Source organism: Carassius auratus, unplaced genomic scaffold (assembly GCF_003368295.1).
Source record: "Carassius auratus strain Wakin unplaced genomic scaffold, ASM336829v1 scaf_tig00214833, whole genome shotgun sequence".
Lineage (NCBI taxonomy): Eukaryota > Metazoa > Chordata > Actinopteri > Cypriniformes > Cyprinidae > Carassius > Carassius auratus.
In genome coordinates this window covers 581,472-601,105 of record NW_020527822.1, presented here as the reverse complement: position 1 = coordinate 601,105, position 19,634 = coordinate 581,472, and the positions used below count along the sequence as shown (strand labels likewise).

The following is a 19,634-nucleotide window of genomic DNA, read 5'->3' as shown; positions in this document are numbered from 1 at the left end:
AGATAAAATATAACTGAAAGCAGCAATTACGGGGCCAGTGACATCAGCTGCAAATCTTATACAAATAAACTTCAAACAGAAGACCATCTGGTAACACTTTTGAATAACCAACACATATTGATTATTAACTAAGAATTTTCCCTGAACAAACTCCCAAATTGCTGCTTATTAATAGTAGTGTTGTCACGATACCAAAATTATTGTTTCGATACCGATACCTAGTCAAGAATTGCGATTTCGATACTTTTCCAATACTTTTGCTGAAAGGGAAAATACACTCTCAAATATAATTTCTGTGCTTTATTTTAAAACATTCTAATCATATAACACACAAATAAATGAACAGCAGATATATTAAACATTTGAACAAAATATGAAATATAAAAAATAAATTAGAGCACTGATTCAAGGTAAAGAAAGAATAAATTTAGCAACATTATCTCAGTTATCATAAGAAACATGAGTAATACATTTATCTTGATTCTGAAATTTGAATAAAAATATGAACATCGATTATATTAAACAATGTTTTTGAACATTCAAGTAAAAAAAAAAAAAAATTTAGCAGCAATATCTCAGATATCGTAACTTATTCTGTCAGTTTTGCAATTTTTTTTTTCAGAGGAGAAAACTCAGCCAGTAAGTTTTAGTTTGCGTCATCTTTTTCTACCAGTCGTGGACTGGCGGCCAAAGTATCACTTTTGCTTGCACATGCAGCCTAGTGATGCGTGGGTCGGGTTTTTTTCCAACCCTTTAGTAAAGCCACTAATGCAGCCATCTCGCTGTAGTGCTTTTTTTGCTGCTTGCGTGAGGAGAAAAAACACAGACGTCCATAGGGAGGCACTGGAAGCATGTGTTGCGCACACACCAACATGAAATATGTCTCTTACAAATCAGGAACACAGTCATTCTTTGAAGTATCGATACTAATAAATTTAGGAATCGTGACGTTTTTAATTTCTGAGAATAAGGCATTAATATGTTATTTATAATTACTAATAATCTGTTAATATGTAATATGTAATATGTAAGTAATGTGCATGATAATAAGCAATTAGTTAAAAGAGAGAATTGATCCATAAAATAAAATGTTACCATTAATGTTGACCAATGGGTGGCACTGACACCAGTCATCTGGCACTCTCACTATCATCGATCCATGATTACAGTCACACATGGAAAGTTCATTTAAGCAGGTCAAAACCTTTTAATAATAATAAAGCCTCACAAACTGATGTGATGTGCTAAATGAATCATCAGCTTTTAACAACATTAGGCAGCATTGCCTAGAGATGATCTCAATCACACATAAAGCACATAAAACATATTCAGAAATTTTTAAATTGAAACCAAATTTTTTGGGATGGTCTGTGCTGTTTTCAGCAGTATGAATTTACATTAGTTATTAATAATGCTGATCATCCTGATGAAAAAAAATATTCAATTTGTTTAATGGTTTATCAGTCTAATGTATTTGTTTATAATTATAGAACTGAAAAACTTCTTGAAAACTCACAAAAACAACATGAAGAAGAAAGCAAAATTTATTTTTGAGGGCAACAAAGAAAACGACATGGATCTTGAAACTGTGTACACAGAACTGTTCATCACAGAGGGAGATATGAAAGATGTCAATCAGGAACATGAGATTCTGAAGATTGATGATGCTTTCAGGAAAAATAAAACAATGGACAAACGAATAAAATGCAATGATATATTTGCGGAACTGAGGAAAAACAATGAGGAGAAGATTGTGCTGACCAAGGGAGTTGCTGGCATCGGAAAAACTGTCTCTGTGCACAAGTTCATCCTGGACTGGGCAGAAGGAAACACCAATCAGGATATAGACTGTGTCTTCCTGCTTCCATTCAGAGAGATCAACTTAATGTCAAATGAAAATTTCAGTCTCCACGAGATTCTGCTGGAATTTTATCCTGAACTGGAGGAAATGGAGAAATCAAAGTTATATGAAGAACTTAAGATAACATTTATATTCGATGGACTTGATGAGAGTCGCTTGGCTCTAAATTTTAATAGTGGATCTTTAAACAATGTTGAGAAAAAATCATCTGTAGATGTACTGTTTACAAGTCTGGTCAAAAAGAAACTGCTACCATCAGCTCTTGTGTGGGTGACATCACGACCAGCAGCAGCCAATCAGATCCCTCCTCGGTATGTGGGATTGTTTACAGAGGTGAGAGGATTCACTGACCAACAGAGGGAGGAGTACTTCAGAAAGAGAATCAAAGATGAGACTCAAGCCTCCAGAATCATCTCACACATTAAGATGTCTCGCAGTCTTTACATCATGTGCCATATTCCTGTGTTCTGTTGGATCACAGCCACAGTACTTCAGGATATTCTCATCAAGATTAATACAGAAAACATCAGCACAACACTCACTGAAATGTACATTCACTTCCTGCGGATACAGATGAACACAAAGAGCCAGAAGTATGATAAAAAAGAACAAAGACAACGTACAAAGCTCTTGCGTTCAAATAAAAAAATGATCCTGAAATTAGCCAAACTAGCATTTAAACAGCTGAAGAAGGAAAACATTGTGTTCTATGAGAAAGATCTGAAAAAATGTGGTATTGATGTGAGTAAAGACACTGAGTTCACAGGAATGATCGCTGAAATCTTTAGGATGGAAGATGGACTTTATAAGACAAAGGTCTTCTGCTTTGTGCATCTGAGTGTTCAGGAGTTTCTTGCTGCATTGCATGTGTTCATCTGCTACCTGAACAAGAACATGCGAGACCTTCTGTTTTTCTTTAAAGATTCAGAAACTACAGCCAGACAAATGCTTCACTTCATCTTTAGAAATGTCACATTTCAAGACTTAATAAAGCGAGCCACTGATAAAGCCATGCAGAGTAAGAGAGGACATCTGGACCTGTTCCTGAGGTTTCTGATGGGAATTTCACTGGAATCCAGTCAGAAACGGCTCAAAGGCCTGATCACACACACTGAAGACACCACAGAGAGCATCACACAAATATGTGAACACATTAAAGAAATTCAAAAAGGTGACATCTCAAATGAAGCATCAGTCAACCTATTTTACTGCTTACTTGAACTGAAAGATAATTCATTATATGATGAAATCCAGAGTTACCTCAGTTCAGATGAACATCCTGGAAGAGACCTCTCATCTTCAATGTGCACAGTGTTGACCTACATACTGCTGATGTCGGAGAAGGTGCTGGATGAGTTTAACCCAAAGAGGTTCACGTCAAAACAAGCAGACTACAAGAGACTTATTCCAGCTGTGAGATGCTGCAGAAAAGCCTTGTAATAATTTCACTGACTGCTGTTTTGTTCTACATCACCAAATAATTACATATCAAAATACTACATGAAATATTTTTATGTCCAGATTATGAAGACTACAATAAATTATTGCAGAATGACTGAACATTAGAAAATAATCTGGTTAAACATTCTCTTTTGGCAGATTTCACAGTTGTTGTTTTGATGAAACATGCTGTGAAACCGTGTCTTCTGCTCTACAATCATCAAACTCTCGTCTGACAGAGCTGGACCTGAGCAGCAATCACCTGCAGGATTCAGGAGTGAAGCTGCTGTCTGATGGCCTGAAGAGTTCACACTGTCAACTGAACATACTAAGGTATGACATTCACATTCACTGAATCACTGATTAAATATGTGGATGAATAGGTGTTTCTTAACTATACTGCCCTACAAAGGCAAAAGACCTCGCTAAAGTGTGAAACTGAGCAAAATTAATAAAGTTTTTTTTTATTAAATTAATTAATTCAATGTTTTAGTAATAAAAATTATCTCATACGTGAAAAATTGTGACCTCAAACTTGACCCCCCCCCCCCATTTAGAAGTTAATGTGCACTGCCTTTGTATTGTCTGCAAAACGTTAAAAGTCACACCAAAGCAAAAGGCAGTAGCTTCCATATTATCAATAATTGGTTGCTGATTACCATTTAAAAAATCCTCATAGTGACACCTGTATAAAATATAGTGATTATGGGCTGTCTCATATAGGGTATTGCATTAAGTAATATGACTGTAATAACTTTTTTTTTATTGTAACAAGCAGACTAAAAGTTAAACTTGAGTGGATACCATGGATACCAGTTTATTTGCTATGCTTAGTAAAGTAAAAGAATGGTAGACATAGCATAGTTGATTTTATTTATTTGTATGAAATGGCCTTAAATATTAAAAGAACATATAGCCATACCAAATAGCCACATGACCACAGAATGACTTGTGGATTGATGTGAACACCAACAAATGGAAATAATACTCAGAATGCATGGATTGATTTTATTGGGTTACAAGAAAAGGTAGGAAATGGATTTAATTGCGAAGTGTTAGTAGGCTACTGATTTTATGATCGATCATGCTAGCTATGGCATTCGAGTCCACACATCCAACTAGAAGTGACAGCCTGATGAAAAATCTGCATTACAAAAAGAAAAAAAGATCTTCAAAGGTTTTTTACAATTATGTATTGCTTCCAATGTATCTAGTCTTTACAGTGGTTTGTTACAGTGGGTTGGCAACCTATATGGGTATTACCGACTCGGTTAACTGCAAGTCAGTCGCGTGTTAAAATCATTTGCCAAACTACCGCCACGTGGCGCAAAGAGACAGATTGCAAAATGAAGTTAATTGTAAACTGAGATAAAAGAAGGAAGTGAAACAACAATAACATTATGACACAACATTGTATATAACATGAATTCTTGCTGAATATGCAGTTACATTTCAGGCTTATGGCATGAATTGTACTCGTGATGGAGGCTCCAGTCAGAATCACACCGCTCCGCTCATCCTTTGCTCGGCGGTGTGTCTCTGTCAGACTCGGGCGAGGGTTGAGCCACTCTGAACTACGGGAGCCTGAGTGGTGCATTGGTTGATGTTAAAGGTCCCCTTCTTCATGATTCCATGTTTTAAACTTTAGTTAGTGTGTAATGTTGTTGTTAGAGTATAAATAATATCTGTAAAATTCTAAAGCTCAAAGTTCAATGCCAAGCGAGCTATTTGATTTAACAGAATTCGCCTACAAAAAACAACCCGTTTGGACTACAGCCCTCTAGTTCCTGCAGTAATAACGTCACTAAAACAGTTTTTTTGACTAACCACCGCCCACATGAATTCAAAAACAGGGGGGCTTGGCCTTGTTGCGCTCCGACGGAGAAGGAGGAAGAGCTGTTTGTGTTTGTCGCCATGTTGTTGAAACGCTGTTTTTTTTCATCTTTGAGTCCAATCATCTTTGTTTGGGCTTCCCAGGAACGCTGTACTTTGAGATTAATGGTTACAATTTATGTTTAACTCAGTTCCCGAAAATTATAATGCACATGTAAAACTATGTGCAGCTCATTTTGCTGAGGACAGCTTGCTGAGGACAACTTTCTCAATCTCAATCAGTTTAATGCTGGACTTGCACAAAGATTATTCTTGAAAGATGGAGCAGTTCCCTCTTTGTCTGGAGAAGGCGTTGTTTATGGACCACAACCGGTAAGTGTATTTTAATATTTAAGTTGGTGCGTTTAACAGTTTCTGTAACTTATTACACAAAGGGCAACGCTGTTTAGCTTTGTTAACTAGATGTTAGGGCTGTGCAAAAAAACGAATGCGGTTTTCATGCGCATCTCGTCAGTAAAAACGCTCCTCCTGTGACTATAAATACATCTCCAGTACGTGCGTTCTAGCCCAATCGCGTTACCAGGAGGGCAGCCTGCTCTCAGCTGCTGTCGAATCACAACACAGGAACCACTGGCCCAATCAGAACCCGTTACGTATTTCTGAAGGAGAGGCTTTATAGAACAAGGAAGTCATCAGCCCGTTTTTGTGACAGTGAAAACAGCAGTATACAGATAGGTGAATTGTGTGAAAAATACTGTTTTTTTACACGCGAAACATGAACACATGTTATATTGCACATTGTAAACACAATCAAAGCTTCAAAAAAGCGCGTAAAACGGGACCTTTAAAAAGAAAACCGATTTTCATTCAAACAAATCTATGTAAATTACAAATTCGAGTTAATTGATAAAATCGATTTATCACCCAGCCCTACTTGCTTTCATATTATTTAATGAAAATAAAAAATGCAACTGCATTTAAATGCAGGTGTGTAAAATATGTGCAAGATTTGCACTGCATGTGTGATGGTAGATGTGCAGCTTTTATTCTTATTTATTTAATCTTCATTACAAATCTTGTTTGGTTTCATTTTGGAAAATTGCATGTAAAAAATAATTTTCTTTGTAATGCAAAATGTGAATTAATATTCATATGCAAGTATTTGTGCAAAAATTATGGTCTCACTTTATATTAGGTGGCCTTAACTACTATGTACTTACAAAAAATAAAAATAAGTACAATGTACTTATTGTGTCCATATTGTATTGTAAAACACTTTTGCTGCTATTGAGGTGGGATGGGGGTAAGGTTAGGGAGAGGGTTGGAGGTATGGGTAAGTTTAAGGGTGGGTTAAGGTGTAAAGTATGGGTCAACAGTGTAATTATAAATGTAATTACAGAAATTAAATACAGATGTAATTACATGTAGTTTTTTTTAAATATAAGTACAATGTAAAAACATATATGTACACAATAAGTACATCGTACTAAATTATTAATTAAAATGTAAGTACATAGTAGTTAAGGCCACTTAATATAAAGTGGGTCCAAAATTATTAATTCACATTAATGACATGGCGCATTAATATTCAACATTCAACAATCTGTGAATGTTGCATTTCTCTGTCGGAGAGAGCCAGCACTGTGAATTTCATCTCGCAGCAGACAAGAAAACATTTGTCTCATTTTTCACAATTATTAGGCTACTTCTGCATGTACTATGTGGCAAACTTAATGCATGTGCTTGAGCGCGGAATATATTAAGAGATTTGATTATGTAAATTTAATATAAACCTCTGATTAGTTGAATATAACAAATGAATGACTAAAACTAGAAAAATTTTAAGTGGGGAAAGACCATTTTTTTGTCTTAACCAAAACAACAGTCCTATATAAACCAGTTCAGCAACTTTGAAAGCCTCATAAGACACTGTCCATATGAAAGAGCAATTCACACCTTCATCTTGACCCCCACAAGCCACACATACCCAGAGGAAAAACTATTTGCTCATTGGTTGCTTTTTCTAAGCTCAGGAGACATAGTTGTGATTCTCCTATGTTTCTTGATTAAGTGTCAGCTGTTTATCAGATGTTTCTCCTAAAATTCCTTAGGAGAAACAAATATAGACGCAAATGAGAGATGTCTAAGAGAGTCAAAACTGAGATTGTGGTGAGAGAAGCTTGAATTATCTCTTTTTTGTCTAAATTAGGTGTCAGCTTTGTCTTCCCATGTTTCTCCTAAAATCGATTAGGAGAAATAAGAGTAGACACAACTGAGACATGAGAAATATCTGAGACTTAATTGAGATTCTTATTTAGCTCTTGTTGTAGTATCAGCAGTGTCTCAGATGTTTCTCCTAAAATCCATTAGGAGAAATAAGAGTAGACACAACTGAGACATGAGAAATATCTGAGACTTAATTGAGATTCTTATTTAGCTCTTGTTGTAGTATCAGCTGTGTCTCAGATGTTTCTCCTAAAATCCATTAGGAGAAATAAGAGTAGACACAACTGAGACATGAGAAATATCTGAGACTTAATTGAGATTCTTATTTAGCTCTTGTTGTAGTATCAGCAGTGTCTCAGATGTTTCTCCTAAAATCCATTAGGAGAAATAAGAGTAGACACAACTGAGACATGAGAAATATCTGAGACTTAATTGAGATTCTTAGTTAGCTCTTGTTGTAGTATCAGCAGTGTCTCAGATGTTTCTCCTAAAATCCATTAGGAGAAATAAGAGTAGACACAACTGAGACATGAGAAATATCTGAGACTTAATTGAGATTCTTAGTTAGCTCTTGTTGTAGTATCAGCAGTGTCTCAGATGTTTCTCCTAAAATCCATTAGGAGAAATAAGAGTAGACACAACTGAGACATGAGAAATATCTGAGACTTAATTGAGATTCTTAGTTAGCTCTTGTTGTAGTATCAGCAGTGTCTCAGATGTTTCTCCTAAAATCCATTAGGAGAAATAAGAGTAGACACAACTGAGACATGAGATATATCTGAGACTTAATTTGAGATTCTTAGTTAGCTCTTGTTGTAGTATCAGCAGTGTCTCAGATGTTTCTCCTAAAACTCTCTTTATTGTCTTGCTGTAATCTCTTTCAACACTAATTAGAGAAAGTGTTTTCACTCAGAGATTGCTCTTACTAAGCTCAGCATTTATGATTGTGATTCTCATCAGTGTCCACTTTAGGTTTCAGATTTGACTTCACATTTTCCTCATAAAATTGCCCAGGGAACATACAAATAGACATAAATGAGACTAAAGTAAATTTGGAGAAGACAAGACATCCATGAGACTGTATTAAAATGAAGATGGGAGAGCTCTTTAGTGTCTTGCAGAAAGTTGTATTGCTCAGACGTTAGGCTGCTTTTACTGTGCTCAGTATGAGGTTAATATTTTCTTTGCTCATGTAGGTTTCAAGTTTCATTTTACATGCTTAATACAATGGCAAGAAAATACAATATGGAAATCTTTTACAAGGCACTTCAAATAAAAATAAAAAAATTAAATAGTGTTATATACTGCACATGAGTTATGTTTATACTTTGCAATCTCTGTAAAGACACATATTTTAATCTTAGAGAAACAAGTTTTCTACAATATCAAACTAAAATATATAGTTTCTTTTTTACACTTTATAAGCAGCATTTAAAGAAAAAACTAACAAATTCTAGACTGCAGCACAGCTACATATTAGATACTTAAATACAGAAACAGCAAAATAAAATACCAGTAAATGACACAACATCATTGATATAACACTACAATTACATAAACATTTAAGTTGATCTCATGCGACACTTGTTTATAAGGGCTTTCTTCAGCTTTGACTTTTCAACTGGTTTCCATCCATGACATTTGCCGCAGCTCATGACATAAGCTACAATTGGGGAAAAAGGGAAAATGTTACATGAACTGGTCAAGGGAAATACTGTAACTATACTTTTAATCCCATTGTGCCTATAACATGACCAAACATTAGATTAAATGTATGGAACATGAAGTTGACATTTGATAAAAAGGATTTAGGAACTTAATTAGTATTCCATTTACTTTACTTTTATGCAAAATTGTCTTGCCCTCTGGGCCTTTGCCATGCTTTCCAAATGCTACAGAGTTTGAACATTCTTCATGAGTGAAGAACTGATCACACAGTAGATGGAAAAGACGAAGACAGTCCTTCTTTGACTCTTGGTGAATAGCTGCTAGTTTGGTAGAGGACAAGAGCAGCCCACTGTCTGGGTAAAGTTCTTGTTGGCCAGGTCTGGCTTGAGGCATCAGCACCCCACTTTCACGTGATTTGTAGTCTTCCATCTTATCTATAAATTCTCTGAGTACCTGTAGGTGTTCAAGATCTGAAACAAAAAAGGTAGGAGTAAAAGCTTTTACAGTGGTTGAGGAATTATTAATGAATCAGAAATGTCCCTTTACATGCAATCATTTTACTTACTCATGCTGGAAAGCACATCTTTCATCATCTTATTCTCTTTAAGTAATGCCTGTACCTCCAGCTTGCATGTTTCACATGGCTCCCATTGTTCATTTTCATAGGAATAATTCTGTGTTCTGACTGTGGGATCTTCATACTCCTCAGGCTCTAACCCAAGCTGGTCATCCTGAATTGTAACTTCAGCTGAGGGGTGAGGTATAGACGGGTTATACAGAAGCCCCAAAAATGTTTCTTTTGGGGTTGAATTATGTGTAATGGTTTGTCTTTGATGTTCATCTAAATCTAAGAAACCTGGCTGGTCTTGATTACAATACTCAGATGGTGTCATGGGCTGTGGATTAAAAGGCTTAACAGAGCATGGTAATTGCACAGATTGATGTTGGGTTGGTGGCAATCCTGGAGACGGAGGCTGGGTTAGTGCAGAGGAAGGACCATGTTCAGCTGGTGCAGAAGCGACCCGATTCTGGTTATAAAATGATTCAGCAGATGCATAATTTCTTTTTATGTCCTTTGCACCCTTTCTCGGGTCCTGCTTTTGGTCACAGAACCCAATGTGATCTACAGTGGCATTATAAAATTTGTTGTCTGACCATCTTGCAAGAACTCGAGCTCCTGGAATGAGTCCCTCAAAGCTAGTAATTGGTGACTCCTTTTCTGTAAGTATGTCGCAGGTCTTACAAATTATTGCAGTATATCCATCTTCAAATGTTAGAAAAACATAAAGTCCTGTAATTGTAAGAATAAATCCAAAGTCAATAAATAGTCACTAGGAATACAACATTGAAGCTTTTTGATTCATAATAAACCCCAATACATATGCACATTACATTTAACATCCAACCACCACAAATTTCCCAAACACTGTAAGCAAGCATAGCTTAATTGGCAGTGTCAGCAATTCAAAAAGTCATGGGTTCAAGGCAAGCCTAAGGGACACACAAAGGCTTATTGACGTACAGACTTAATTTAAATGAAGCCTTTAATACAATTGACTGTCAAAACTATTAAACTTATTTACCTTCTTGTTCTTCATTTTGTAGGGCAGTGACTGGCTCACTGACTTTTCTTTTTTTGATTGGGTTACGGATTCTTTTAGGTATCTCCATCACACTGATCTCTGTTCTGTGGATAAGACCAAATTCTCAGTACCATAAACTATGCCTAATAAAAAGATCTTTGTGGGCTACTTACCTTCTCTTTCTGCTTCCCTCACTGTTTAGTGTCATTACACTTGGTGGTAAAATGCCAGTTTTTACAATGGGCAATATAAATGTTGTGTTTATGGTTATTTGTATCTATGGTTTGAACCATCTCCTACTTGTTTAAGTGCACCATGACATTCATGGCAATCATTGCTCACAGGTAAACTGCACACCTGATGTAATCAGTGCAACACCTATACTGCCAAGTGAGGCAAAATACTTTAGCTAACAATGTCAGATGTGTTTGGCTAATTTATAAAAGAAGCAGTGCAAATAAACTTGCCACAGTATTGTTTGATTTAATTTTTTAAGCAAGTTATTTGGTTGAGTAGTACAGTATATACTCTTGAGTCACAAGAGAAAGGATGGCGCAAATAACAATTAATCAGCCTCGTTGGAGAAGGAAAATTAAGGACCAATCAAAAATGAAAAGATATAGAAGAAAAATCATCAAAGTGAGAATTTATTGTTTTTGTTTGTTTGTTTGTTTTTTGAAAGTTTGCACACTTTGGTGTTTGTTCTTGTTCTTGCAGGAAAAAAACACTGCAACTTTAGGAGACATATCAATCCACAGAGCAGATGATTGCTCTGCAGAAGTGCTTGGAGTGGACAATGGCATTTCTCAGACAGAGGGATCTTCTATGATGTACGGACCTGAACTTTGTAATGTTAATGAAGAGTTTTATACAAAACAAGACTACACTCCGTACACTACTGATTGTGATGTGGAACATTTTGATCCTATTCACTATGGTATTGATGCTGATTGGAATGATGGCACTTTATTTGACAATGACCTTAATGATGATGCAGAAATTCAATTTAAGGAAAATCCTGGTGATTGTTCACTTTACAAAAATGCTCCTGTATCTACTGCAGAAAGCGTTCTCATTATACTAGCTTTTGCTAATAAACACAAAATTACAGGGAAAGCCCTGAGTGACTTGGTCAAATTGATCTCCCTGCATTGTCCAGTAGAACATCAAACAGAGTGCCTGGGAAATCTAAAAAAAATCAAACAAATCTTTGATAATGCAGCTCCCTCATTTATTGTGCACAAATATTGCAACGGTTGTTACATGTCAGTAGAGAGCGATAACGGCCAGTGTCAGGTCTGTGAAGCAGAGGTATCAACTTCATATTTCATTGAAGTTCCAATTGAATCTCAAATTAAGGCATTGTTCGCAAAAAAAGGTTTTGAGGAAAAGTTAAAATTTAGATTCATTAGACAAAAAAGGGCCAGTGCAATGTAGAGGATATATATGATGGACAAGTATATCAGAAGTTTTTGGCAGGTGGTGGGTTACTTAGTGATTCCCACAATATTTCCTTACTCTGGAACACAGATGGCATTCCTGTTTTCAAGTCCTCTAAATTCTCAGTGTGGCCTTTTTATTGTATCATAAATGAACTAAATTTTGTTGAGCGTACAAACAGAGAAAACATGATTCTTGCAGGTCTTTGGTTTGGTGAGTCAAAACCATCTATGCTGACTTTCCTTAAACCGCTGTGTGACACTCTTAATAATATACAAAGAGATGGAGTCCTTGTTAATTTTTTATGAATCAGATAGTCCCTTTATTTGCAGAGTATTAACCATTGCAGGTACTTGTGATTTACCCGCAAAAGCTTTAGTGTTAAATACTATTCAGTACAATGGACATTTTGGATGTTTAAAATGTGAACAGCCTGGCAAGACAATTAAAACAGGAGAAAGGGGACATGTGCATACTTTCCCCTTTCAAACTGAAGATCCAAAGGGTCCTGCACGTACTCATACGAGATTTGTGGAAGATGCCAAGTTGTCATTTGATTCAGAAACCATAGTGCGTGGAGTTAAGGGTCCCACATACCTCAGCACAGTAAATAGCTTTGATTTGATCTTAGGCACAGGTGTTGATTACATGCATTCTGTGCTTCTTGGTGTAATGCGACTTTTGATGCATTTGTGGTTTTCCACAGAATTCTCACGCTGTTCTTTTAGCATGGTCAGATCAATTAGTGAAGTAGACAAACGCATGAGTGAAATTCAACCACCATTTAAAACACGTTTCCCTCGCTCTGTTTCTGTCCACAGAATGTACTATAAAGCTTCAGAGTACCGGTGTATGTTGTTGTTCTTTGGGCCAGTAGTTTTTCGAGGTATTCTTGCAAACCTATACTACAATCACTTTCTGCTGCTAAGTGAAGCAATGTTCATTCTTCTTTTGGATTCCATAGCCTTTGCACAAATAGATCACGCTGAGAAACTTCTGTGGAAGTTTTGTTCTCAGATGAATGAGCTTTATGGTGACAGATACCTGACAGCCAATGTTCACTTATTAGTTCATTTAGCAGACAGTGTTAGAGCTCTTGGACCTTTGTGGACCCATTCTTGCTTTCACTTTGAGGACAAAAATGGACATTTGCTTCGTCTCATTCATGGAACTCAAAATATTCCTCTACAAATGGTAAATGCAGTGAAACTTATTCAGTGTCTCCCAAATATTGCTCAAACCATCAAAATTGGTAATACCACTGCTGATTTCATTGCCAAGATGACAAATGACACAAGTCATTTTTGTTTTTCAAACACAGGTGCCTTTAGAGTGAAAGAAATGGGTGTTCCCTTCAATCTTTTGCTGGATTGCGCAGACATGTCTACATTAGAAATGTTTTTAGGACATAGCTTACATAGTAATGTTGTGAAGGCATTTAGCAGAGTTCAGATAGGCCGAACTGTCTATTCATCAAAGCAGTATGTCAGAGCCAAAAGAAGAAACAATTGCACTGTGACATTTCATGATGGAAATGAAGTATGTTATGGTCAAATTGACTTCTTTTTCTTTTATAAAGATGGAGACAATTTTTCAAATGAGAGACATCTTGCTTTTGTGAATGAATTGTCATGCACAGGACTAGATCTCCAGCAGGACATTGTAACAGGAGCAACTTGTTTTCACATTGTAAGCTTACTTGAGAATCCTATAAAAAGAAAAGTTCTAGTTCTTGAAAATATTTTAAGCAAACTAATGTTTTTAAATTTGTCTTCAATGCCAGGCATTGCATATGCATCACATTTCCCAAACACATTGGAAAGGGATTGATTGATTGAATGAATGCATAACCACAACAAGAATTTGTTGTAATTGTAGATGAATAATGGTATGGTATATAATTGTATAAAATTTCTTTATGGTTGCTACATAACATTTTTCTTTGTTTAATATATCTGTAGTAAAATCAATGGGTTTTATTATCATGTATGTATGTCATTTGATTGTGAGTTTAAAATAAAATTGAAAAATGAACTCTCTAGCTAAGAATAATAGCCACCTTTACGGAAAGAAAATATATTTCCTATTATATGAAGGATAAATATATTTAAATTAAATAATTGTAAATTAAAAATACAGAATAATATAGAGGACCAGGCCTGGATTTTACGTTGTGTTTTGTTTATCTTTTATTATGTGTGCGCGTGGCAGTCCTCCATGAGGGGTTTACCGCATTACTTTCAGTTTGTTTATTTATTTGGATTAAAGTCTTTAAATCTTCGCCGGTTCCTGCCTTCTTCTTCCCAACTCTACGAACTGTTGCATACATGTTTTATATTTTCGAACATATATAGTTTAAAATAGCACACCTGCTTATACTAAAGCACTTAGGGAATCACTGTAAGAAGTGCCCAGCCATTATTTTTTAAACATATCATATCTTACAAGTGTTTGTCCAATCGTTATTCTATATACAGGCTCTACTGTTCAGCACCACAGTAACTCCATGAATATACACACACCACAAACCCTTCTAAAATTCAAAGTAATACAACAATACATACTAGCAGATCTCCCACTATATTCATATTCATGCAAATCATGCAAGGAACCAGAAATCTGCTTTGACTCATTCCATATATATATACGTATGTGTATAAATTAATTCACATTTATGTGGAAACCTCTATATGCAATTTAACCAATAAAAGATCAAATCTGAGATTTATTTTAGTCTTTGATTCTAAATATATTTATATGTTCAATACATACTATATTGTCAATGCATATATTGATGTATAGTGAAAATATTAGCACCGGTTATAATATTTGGAAATGTATTATGTAATATGTCACATTATATATTTGTCAATATATTCCCATATATTATTGTTTCGTAAGGGCTGAGCACGGTGCAAGATGTTACCAAGATCTCATATGAAGCTTTAGAGGAGATAAATGTGAGAGTGTGAGTGTCTCTAAGGAGAATAATCTGAGCACAGTGAGTGATGTAGCTGAGATCTCTTATGAAGCTTTAGAGGAGATAAATGTGAGAATGTGAGTGTCTCTATCTAAGGAGAATAATCTGAGCACAGTGAGTGATGTAGCTGAGATCTCTTATGAAGCTTTAGAGGAGATAAATGTGAGAGTGTGAGTGTCTCTATCTAAGGAGAATAATCTGAGCACAGTGAGTGATGTAGCTGAGATCTCTTATGAAGCTTTAGAGGAGATAAATGTGAGAATGTGAGTGTCTTTATCTAAGGAGAATAATCTGAGCACAGTGAGTGATGTAGCTGAGATCTCTTATGAAGCTTTAGAGGAGATAAATGTGAGAGTGTGAGTGTCTCTATCTAAGGAGAATAATCTGAGCACAGTGAGTGATGTAGCTGAGATCTCTTATGAAGATTTAGAGGAGATAAATGTGAGAGTGTGAGTGTCTCTATCTAAGGAGAATAATCTGAGCACAGTGAGTGATGTAGCTGAGATCTCTTATGAAGCTTTAGAGGAGATAAATGTGAGAATGTGAGTGTCTCTATCTAAGGAGAATAATCTGAGCACAGTGAGTGATGTAGCTGAGATCTCTTATGAAGCTTTAGAGGAGATAAATGTGAGAATGTGAGTGTCTCTATCTAAGGAGAATAATCTGAGCACAGTGAGTGATGTAGCTGAGATCTCTTATGAAGCTTTAGAGGAGATAAATGTGAGAGTGTGAGTGTCTCTGGTTAAGGAGAATAATCTGAGCACAGTGAGTGATGTAGCTGAGATCTCTTATGAAGCTTTAGAGGAGATAAATGTGAGAGTGTCTCTATCTAAGGAGAATAATCTGAGCACAGTGAGTGATGTAGCTGAGATCTCTTATGAAGCTTTAGAGGAGATAAATGTGAGAATGTGAGTGTCTCTATCTAAGGAGAATAATCTGAGCACAGTGAGTGATGTAGCTGAGATCTCTTATGAAGCTTTAGAGGAGATAAATGTGAGAGTGTCTCTATCTAAGGAGAATAATCTGAGCACAGTGAGTGATGTAGCTGAGATCTCTTATGAAGCTTTAGAGGAGATAAATGTGAGAATGTGAGTGTCTCTATCTAAGGAGAATAATCTGAGCACAGTGAGTGATGTAGCTGAGATCTCTTATGAAGCTTTAGAGGAGATAAATGTGAGAGTGTGAGTGTCTCTGGTTAAGGAGAATAATCTGAGCACAGTGAGTGATGTAGCTGAGATCTCTTATGAAGCTTTAGAGGAGATAAATGTGAGAGTGTGAGTGTCTATCTAAGGAGAATAATCTGAGCACAGTGAGTGATGTAGCTGAGATCTCTTATGAAGCTTTAGAGGAGATAAATGTGAGAGTGTGAGTGTCTCTGGTTAAGGAGAATAATCTGAGCACAGTGAGTGATGTAGCTGAGATCTCTTATGAAGATTTAGAGGAGATAAATGTGAGAATGTGAGTGTCTCTATCTAAGGAGAATAATCTGAGCACAGTGAGTGATGTAGCTGAGATCTCTTATGAAGCTTTAGAGGAGATAAATGTGAGAGTGTCTCTATCTAAGGAGAATAATCTGAGCACAGTGAGTGATGTTGCTGAGATCTCTTATGAAGCTTTAGAGGAGATAAATGTGAGAGTGTGAGTGTCTCTGGTTAAGGAGAATAATCTGAGCACAGTGAGTGATGTAGCTGAGATCTCTTATGAAGCTTTAGAGGAGATAAATGTGAGAGTGTGAGTGTCTCTATCTAATGAGAATAATCTGAGCACAGTGAGTGATGTAGCTGAGATCTCTTATGAAGATTTAGAGGAGATAAATGTGAGAATGTGAGTGTCTCTATCTAAGGAGAATAATCTGAGCACAGTGAGTGATGTAGCTGAGATCTCTTATGAAGCTTTAGAGGAGATAAATGTGAGAGTGTCTCTATCTAAGGAGAATAATCTGAGCACAGTGAGTGATGTAGCTGAGATCTCTTATGAAGCTTTAGAGGAGATAAATGTGAGAGTGTAAGTGTCTCTGGTTAAGGAGAATAATCTGAGCACAGTGAGTGATGTAGCTGAGATCTCTTATGAAGCTTTAGAGGAGATAAATGTGAGAGTGTCTCTATCTAAGGAGAATAATCTGAGCACAGTGAGTGATGTAGCTGAGATCTCTTATGAAGCTTTAGAGGAGATAAATGTGAGAGTGTGAGTGTCTCTGGTTAAGGAGAATAATCTGAGCACAGTGAGTGATGTAGCTGAGATCTCTTATGAAGCTTTAGAGGAGATAAATGAGAGAGTGTGAGTGTCTCTGGTTAAGGAGAATAATCTGAGCACAGTGAGTGATGTAGCTGAGATCTCTTATGAAGCTTTAGAGGAGATAAATGAGAGAGTGTGAGTGTCTCTATCTAAGGAGAATAATCTGAGCACAGTGAGTGATGTAGCTGAGATCTCTTATGAAGCTTTAGAGGAGATAAATGTGAGAATGTGAGTGTCTCTATCTAAGGATAATAATCTGAGCACAGTGAGTGATGTAGCTGAGATCTCTTATGAAGCTTTAGAGGAGATAAATGTGAGAATGTGAGTGTCTCTGGTTAAGGAGAATAATCTGAGCACAGTGAGTGATGTAGCTGAGATCTCTTATGAAGCTTTAGAGGAGATAAATGTGAGAGTGTGAGTGTCTCTATCTAAGGAGAATAATCTGAGCACAGTGAGTGGTGTTGCTGAGATCTCTTATGAAGCTTTAGAGGAGATAAATGTGAGAGTGTGAGTGTCTCTGGTTAAGGAGAATAATCTGAGCACAGTGAGTGATGTAGCTGAGATCTCTTATGAAGCTTTAGAGGAGATAAATGTGAGAGTGTGAGTGTCTCTGGTTAAGGAGAATAATCTGAGCACAGTGAGTGATGTAGCTGAGATCTCTTATGAAGCTTTAGAGGAGATAAATGTGAGAGTGTGAGTGTCTCTATCTAAGGAGAATAATCTGAGCACAGTGAGTGATGTAGCTGAGATCTCTTATGAAGCTTTAGAGGAGATAAATGAGAGAGTGTGAGTGTCTCTATCTAAGGAGAATAATCTGAGCACAGTGAGTGATGTAGCTGAGATCTCTTATGAAGCTTTAGAGGAGATAAATGTGAGAATGTGAGTGTCTCTATCTAAGGATAATAATCTGAGCACAGTGAGTGATGTAGCTGAGATCTCTTATGAAGCTTTAGAGGAGATAAATGTGAGAGTGTGAGTGTCTCTGGTTAAGGAGAATAATCTGAGCACAGTGAGTGATGTAGCTGAGATCTCTTATGAAGCTTTAGAGGAGATAAATGTGAGAATGTGAGTGTCTCTGGTTAAGGAGAATAATCTGAGCACAGTGAGTGATGTAGCTGAGATCTCTTATGAAGCTTTAGAGGAGATAAATGTGAGAGTGTGAGTGTCTCTGGTTAAGGAGAATAATCTGAGCACAGTGAGTGATGTAGCTGAGATCTCTTATGAAGCTTTAGAGGAGATAAATGTGAGAATGTGAGTGTCTCTATCTAAGGAGAATAATCTGAGCACAGTGAGTGATGTAGCTGAGATCTCTTATGAAGCTTTAGAGGAGATAAATGTGAGAGTGTGAGTGTCTCTATCTAAGGAGAATAATCTGAGCACAGTGAGTGATGTAGCTGAGATCTCTTATGAAGCTTTAGAGGAGATAAATGTGAGAATGTGAGTGTCTCTATCTAAGGAGAATAATCTGAGCACAGTGAGTCATGTAGCTGAGATCTCTTATGAAGCTTTAGAGGAGATAAATGTGAGAATGTGAGTGTCTCTCTAAGGAGAATAATCTGAGCACAGTGAGTGATGTAGCTGAGATCTCTTATGAAGCTTTAGAGGAGATAAATGTGAGAGTGTAAGTGTCTCTATCTAAGGAGAATAATCTGAGCACAGTGAGTGATGCAGCTGAGATCTCTTATGAAGCTTTAGAGGAGATAAATGTGAGAGTGTCTCTGGTTAAGGAGAATAATCTGAGCACAGTGAGTGATGCAGCTGAGATCTCTTATGAAGCTTTAGAGGAGATAAATGTGAGAATGTGAGTGTCTCTGGTTAAGGAGAATAATCTGAGCACAGTGAGTGATGTAGCTGAGATCTCTTATGAAGCTTTACTTTAGAGGAGATAAATGAGAGAGTGTGAGTGTCTATCTAAGGAGAATAATCTGAGCACAGTGAGTGATGTAGCTGAGATCTCTTATGAAGCTTTACTTTAGAGGAGATAAATGAGAGAGTGTGAGTGTCTATCTAAGGAGAATAATCTGAGCACAGTGAGTGATGTAGCTGAGATCTCTTATGAAGCTTTAGAGGAGATAAATGTGAGAATGTGAGTGTCTCTATCTAAGGAGAATAATCTGAGCACAGTGAGTGATGTAGCTGAGATCTCTTATGAAGCTTTAGAGGAGATAAATGTGAGAGTGTCTCTATCTAAGGAGAATAATCTGAGCACAGTGAGTGATGTAGCTGAGATCTCTTATGAAGCTTTAGAGGAGATAAATGAGAGAGTGTGAGTGTCTCTATCTAAGGAGAATAATCTGAGCACAGTGAGTGATGCAGCTGAGATCTCTTATGAAGCTTTAGAGGAGATAAATGTGAGAATGTGAGTGTC

The 19,634-nt window shown here is 36.6% G+C and overlaps 2 protein-coding genes across 3 annotated transcripts in view; one reads left to right on the top strand and one right to left on the bottom strand.

Annotated features, from left to right (window-relative positions):
- LOC113093028 (NACHT, LRR and PYD domains-containing protein 3-like) overlaps positions 1-19,634 on the top strand; it is a 103,039-nt gene that overhangs the window by 22,396 nt on the left and 61,009 nt on the right. For both annotated transcript variants that reach the window (XM_026258847.1, XM_026258848.1), the window contains 2 exons: positions 1,491-3,297; positions 3,461-3,634. In XM_026258847.1, coding sequence (XP_026114632.1) covers positions 1,491-3,297; positions 3,461-3,634 — 1,981 coding nt within the window. The remainder of the gene's footprint in view (positions 1-1,490; positions 3,298-3,460; positions 3,635-19,634) is intronic.
- On the bottom strand, positions 9,542-10,814 carry LOC113093029 (uncharacterized). Its single transcript, XM_026258850.1, has 2 exons — positions 10,612-10,814; positions 9,542-10,319 (listed from the first exon to the last, which is right to left on the bottom strand). The coding sequence occupies exons 1-2, from the start codon at positions 10,697-10,699 to the stop codon at positions 9,586-9,588; spliced, it is 822 nt and encodes a 273-aa protein (XP_026114635.1). The 5' UTR covers positions 10,700-10,814; the 3' UTR covers positions 9,542-9,585.